At 43.2% G+C, this 6,660-nt stretch overlaps 1 protein-coding gene across 1 annotated transcript; it reads right to left on the minus strand.

Annotated features, from left to right (window-relative positions):
• Nucleotides 1–432: 432 nt before the first annotated feature.
• sox2 (SRY-box transcription factor 2) lies at nt 433–2,252 on the minus strand. Its single transcript, XM_087786767.1, has one exon. It carries the CDS (start codon nt 1,703–1,705, stop codon nt 758–760), a length of 948 nt encoding a protein of 315 aa, XP_087642893.1. The 5' UTR covers nt 1,706–2,252; the 3' UTR covers nt 433–757.
• Between the last annotated feature and the right edge of the window lie 4,408 nt (nt 2,253–6,660).

The raw sequence follows: 6,660 nt of genomic DNA on the forward strand, positions 1-6,660 counted from the left end.
CGCAGGTTTAAATTTTTAACATTTGATGAATAATTGATCGGCGGTGTTTGCGACCTGTTGACAGTTTTTAAGTACACACTCGCGCGCACACACACGAGGCCGCAGCGGCCTTGGGACGCCCCGCGAGTCCAGACCGGGTGATCGGAAATAAACGCCCTTAGTGGAAATAAATAGATTTAAACAAGATGAACCTCGCAGGGGAAAATGTAGATAAACAGAAGAAATATAAGAAGAAATAGTTCTCCGCGGGAAAAGGCCGACAGTACGAAAAAAATGATTCAAATATGATTTTTATTTTAAAAATAATATCTGTCGATCCCCCTTCCGATAGTGGATCGATATTAAAATAGGCGCGCGTTCAAAAATGTCTAACATTTCACGTCAGATAAATACGGCAAATCTGACGGAGAAAAAAAAGTGACAAGTTCAAGCTTCAGTATCCAAATCTCCAAAATTTATTCCAAATTTCATCTTAAAAAAAATAGAGTTGAAATAAGTTTCAGATGAAATTAGTCCAGATGTTTATTTACACATGAGAACACAGCGTCAGTGGGGAACACGGGATGTACAGGGAAGAGAGAAGTGATAAATTAAACTAAAGCAATTAGTGAGACTCAAATAAAAATAAAAAAAAAACATGTACCTGCTTCTCCCTTTTCTCTTTTTTATAAAAACCTTTCTTCTGATTGTTGATAAATTACTGTACAAAAGTCGATTGCAAACCAGAGTTCTGTACAAAATTTGTTCGGGGCTCCCATCACATGTGCGTGAGCGGCATCGTGTTACCCGGCACCGGGCTCTGGTAGTGGGCCGACATGTGGATCCGGCTCTGAGAGCCCTGCTCGCCCACCTCGGACCCCGGCAGGTACATGCTGATCATGTCCCGCAGGTCCCCGCTCTGGCACCCCGGGGCGGCCCGGTGCGAGGAGGACGTGACCACGGGCGGGCTTGAGCTGCTAGACTCGGACTTGACCACGGAGGGGCCCATGGAGCCCAGCGCGGTCATGGTGGGGGCCCCCTGTTGGCTGTAGGACATGGAGTAGGTGGGCGAGCCGTTCATGTAGGTCTGGCTGCTGCTCATGCTGTTGTACTGGAGCGCGCTCATGTCGTACCGGTGCATGGACTGCATCTGGCCCGGGTTGTGCGCGTTCAGACTCGGGTGCTGGTAGCTCAGCTGGTCCTGCATCATCCCGTAGCCGCCGTTGGTCCAACCGTTCATGTGCGCGGCGTAGCTGTCCATCCTCTGGTTGACTCCGCCGCCGAGACCCGCGCCCACGCCGACCCCGCTCCCCATCCCGGATCCGGCGGAGCCCAGCAACCCGCCGGGTAAAGTGTACTTGTCCTTTTTCATGAGGGTCTTGGTTTTCCTCCGGGGCCGGTACTTGTAGTCCGGGTGCTCCTTCATGTGCAGGGCCCGGAGCCGCTTGGCCTCGTCGATGAAGGGTCTCTTCTCGCTCTCGGACAGAAGTTTCCACTCGGCGCCGAGTCTCTTGCTGATCTCGGAGTTGTGCATCTTGGGGTTCTCCTGGGCCATCTTCCTCCGCTGGCCCCGGGACCACACCATGAAGGCGTTCATGGGTCTCTTGACGCGCTCCGGGCTGTTCTTCTGGTTGCTGCCGGGCGTGGTGCTGGTGTTAGTCCCGGGGCCCCCCGTGTTGGTCTGCGGCGCGGGGGGCTTGAGCTCCGTCTCCATCATGTTGTACATCTGGACCAGGTTTTCTTGTCCAGAACGGACCTGAGTCCACTGGCCTCGGCACAGATGGACAAAGGGCCAAACGCGGCCACAAGACGTCAGCAGCGGGTCCAGACGGTGTGGAAAAGCCCGGGACAGACGGAACCACCTGCCGAACTTTCTGAGCAGCAGCCTCCTCGCACTTTCACCTCAGAAGTGCGTGCGTGTGCGTGCGTGTGCGTCTGAGCGTGTTCGCCAGCCGGTCCAGTCTCTGTTGACCTGACAGAAGTTCTGCATCAGCAGGTGCAGCTGGTGTCGGGTCCACGGTCCTGACAAGTCCACATAGTTTCAGAACAACTTGATAGAAAACATCCATGTGACGCAGCTGTCAACACAATAAATGGGCCCCCGGAACCAATGAGGAGCCACCGGCTGCGGCTCTCGGCCAATCGCTGAGCGGCGCTGGCAACAGGGGGCGTGGGGAGCGCGGCGTTCGCGCGCACACTCACGACAGCTCCGGAGGAATGCGAGCAGAAGTTTGGAGCGATGACGTTTTATTCTGAAAATCTTTATGACGTGTACGCTCGTTTGAACGATCCTGCGGCGCCTGACTAGCGCCGCCTGCTGGTCACATGCACAGACATATTTATATGCAAATACACCGCCTCACACACACACACACACACACACACACACACTCTCTCTATCTCACACACACGCGGATTCAAACTAAATTAGGTTAAATCATTTTTAAATACACTCGCACTATTTTTCTTTTTTTCTATATTTGAAAAATCGCGCAGAAAGTTTTTTTTTTAAATCATCCAGACCGATGATTGACAGGTGCACCCTTGTCTAATAATTATGCGCAACGGTTCCCGCCAATTTTAATCAGATTAGAATTTTAAAAAGACGGACTCGAACCCTCGCCACCTGACCCGCGGGAAATCTTTGAACAAAAATCCGACACGATTTATAAGCGCGTGAAGAACGTCCCCTTAAAAAAAAAAAAGTAATAATAAATGTAATGTTAAGAAAGAATCAAAGAAAAGCTCAAAGAAGAAAATATACATTTACACTGAGACGGAAAATATACAACATTAAAACGCTTGTTAAATATTGTACATGCTACGTAAATTAAAGTCAAATAATTTAGTTGTCATAATAAAAATGGTCTCCTTCTATCTGTTTTAAAAACGATTTAAAAGTTTCAACCGATTTTAAATCAAGTTTCCGTGTCAATTTTCTACCTCCGTGATTCTCCTCTTCACATAAAGTCCGGGTCAGAGAACCACCATCACCCCGCCGCCAACCTTCCGAGATCCCGCCCGGGTGTGTAATCCGGCGTCGGGCGCGCTGCGGGCGGCGTGCAGCCTCGCGGAGCTCCGGTGTCCCCGCGCGCCGAGCTCCGGTGCTCTGAGCGCGGAGAGAAGTGACGAGTCCGCCGCTCTCGGAGCTCAAGAATGACGAGCGGCCGTTTCTCTGCGATAATTTGAAGCTTTTGTTTCTTTGTGAACAACAGACAATAAAATGGTGAAGCCTCTCTTCAATAAGCATTTTGTTCTGGATTGTAAAGGCCGAACAAAAGCTCAGTGACGGAACCAGCGGATGCTTTCAGGGCTCACGCGGTTTATCAAGATGCTTCTTCCAAATGGAAAAAAAGACGAGAAAGAAAAACTGTCCGAGGAAGTGGAGTTTTTTTTTTCCCCGACGTTTTTCTCATGAGCTGGAAACCTTTGCAGTCCACGGATAAAATAGAACAAATATGGACAGGATTAAAAGGTGTGACAGTCACTCATCAGGTGTGTGTTCGGAGAAAGTGTGTGTGTGTGTCACGTTTAATGAACTTCTGGAGAAACAACGTAGATTCAACAATAATGTGGGTCCACTTCTGGAGGTCAGAGGTCAAGTCTTCTCGTATGCTCAAGGAAAAAAGTTTTACGGGATTAACTGCACCCAACAGTTGAAGTCATGGTAATGATCAAGTTTGAGTGACAGCTGACCATCATTCTTGACAGGCAGGAAACTTTTCATCTGAGGAGCGTTGATGTCAGCCGTAGAGGAGGCTGGTAACACAACTGTGATTGAACATTGTTCGATAAATGTTAGGACGAATAGATGGTCAAGAGAACAAATAGATAATTTACATTTACAACTGACATGCGTGTGCTTGTGTGTGTATGTATGTGACCGTGTGTGAATTGTTCGTGGTTGCGTGTGTGTGCGTGATTGTGAGTTCCTGGACAACTATGTCGCTCCAGAGTCAAAGCTGAACTGATTTTTTAAAACTAAAGTCTGCTCAGATTCTTCCACGTCTACACCCTTCCAAGTTGTGACGTCACGACCGTGTCACACACTAAAAGCAGACATACACACGATAGAGGCAGAGAGGGAGAACATCCGCCATCAAATGACCGGGTAGAGGAACACAAACTCTTGAGTCGGAACAAAGCAGCTCAGTGTGGATCCTCGCAACCCTTCTACGGGGCCGCGGGGTCCTCGCACAGATTCAATAACAATTGTCGTGAAAATGCTCGCTCCTGGATCAGCCCCGGCGCTGGTTCTGTCTCCTGGTGTGTTCCAAAGGTTCTAATCCTGATCCAGCTCTTTGTTTGGGATTAGAGCAGATTAAAGAGGTTAACAATAACGAGATGAGCAGCAGCGCTCAGCTACACTAATGAAGTGTGGAGAGTCACTTAGCGGTTCACACACACACGCACACACACACACTCGTACATGCGAACTCACGCAAAAATTGCAAGCATACCAACACATTTACAAACACACATTGACACGTTGCTCTACACATACACACACACACCATATTGTGTTTGCAGATTTGGTTGATTTAGTTCCAAATGGTTGGTCACTGTTGACGGGAACAGGTCACATGATCTACATGATCTACATGAAGACCTTCATAGGGGAACACGTGAACGGAAAGAAGACACTACACAAATTCACTTCTTGTGTTTTACGTGTGTGTGTCACCATCAGCTAACAAGCTCTCCTGTTTAAACAGTACGTGTTGAATTTCACAACAAGCTGCTAGTAGTGACCCAGAAGACCCGTTCTGCTCATGATGACCTTTGACCTGCTCCTGTCACACAGTGGACCATCTGCAAAAGAGACAAATTTCGTTGTATCCACACAAGTTGTGTGTCCGGTTTGTCCACACAAACAGTCACTGAACCCGGAGTGACCTCTGTCCACCAGTAAGGACATCCCACCTTCAATGTGGATCGGTCTAAGGTCCACCAGAGTTCTCAGCTCACTCCATGATGCTTAACCGTGTAGAGACTTAGAGACATCAGTGGCTCTGTTCTTCTGTTGGTGCCATCAGACCTACCCCAGCAGCTTCTCTGCTAAAGGAAATAATATTTTTCCTGTTCTACATTCCATAATTAACATCATGATCAACATCATCATCGTCACAATCATGATCCTCTTCGTTCTGATCATCATCATGATCAACATCATCATAATTCAAATCATGATCATGATGATCATAATTCAAATCACGATCATCATGATCATAATTAACATCATCATCATCATCATAATTAATATCATGATCATCATGATCATAATTAACATCATGATCATCATCATCATAATTAATATCATGATCATCATAATTAAAATCATGATCATCATCACCATAATTAACATCATGATCACCATCATCATAATTAACATCATGATTATCATCATCATCATTAAAATCATGATGATCATCATCATAATTAAAATCATGATCACCATCATCATAATTAAAATCATGATCATAATTAACATCATGATCATCATCATCATAATTAACATCATCATCATCATCATTATAATTAACATCATGATCACCATCATCATTAAAATCATGATAATCATCATCATAATTAAAATCATGATCATCACCATCATAATTAACATCATGATCACCATCATCATAATTAAAATCATCATCATCATCATCATTATTAAAATCATGATCACCATCATCATAATTAAAATCATGATCATCATCACCATAATTAACATCATGATCACCATCATCATAATTAAAATCATCATCATCATCATCATCATTATTAAAATCATGATCACTATCATCATAATTAAAATCATGATCATAATTAACATCATGATCATCATCATCATAATTAACATCATCATCATCATCATTATAATTAACATCATGATCACCATCATCATTAAAATCATGATAATCATCATCATAATTAAAATCATGATCATCACCATCATAATTAGAATCATGATCATAATTAACATCATGATGATCATCATCATAATTAAAATCATGATCATCATCACCATAATTAACATCATGATCACCATCATCATAATTAAAATCATGATCATAATTAACATCATGATCATCATCATCATAATTAACATCATCATCATCATCATTATAATTAACATCATGATCACCATCATCATTAACATCATGATCACCATCATCATAATAAAAATCATCATCATCATCATCATAAAAATCATCATCATCATCATCATAATTAAAATCATGATCATCATCATTATAATTAACATCATGATCACCATCATCATTCAAATCATGATCATGATCATCATCATCATAATTAAAATCATGATCACCATCATCATAATTAAAATCATGATCATCATCATTATAATTAAAATCATGATCATCATCATCATAATTAACATCATGATCACCATCATCATTCAAATCATGATCATGATCATCATCATCATAATTAAAATCATGATCACCATCATCATAATAAAAATCATCATCATCATCATCATAAAAATCATGATCATCATCATCATAATTAAAATCATGATCATCATCATCATAATTAACATCATGATCACCATCATCATAATTAAAATCATGATCACCATCATCATCGTCACTATCATGATCATCTTCAATTTTAATCATCATCATTAACTATCATCATAATTAACATCATGATCAT

The sequence above is a fragment of the Callionymus lyra genome, chromosome 3 (assembly GCF_982586985.1).
Source record: "Callionymus lyra chromosome 3, fCalLyr1.hap1.1, whole genome shotgun sequence".
Classification (NCBI taxonomy): domain Eukaryota; kingdom Metazoa; phylum Chordata; class Actinopteri; order Syngnathiformes; family Callionymidae; genus Callionymus; species Callionymus lyra.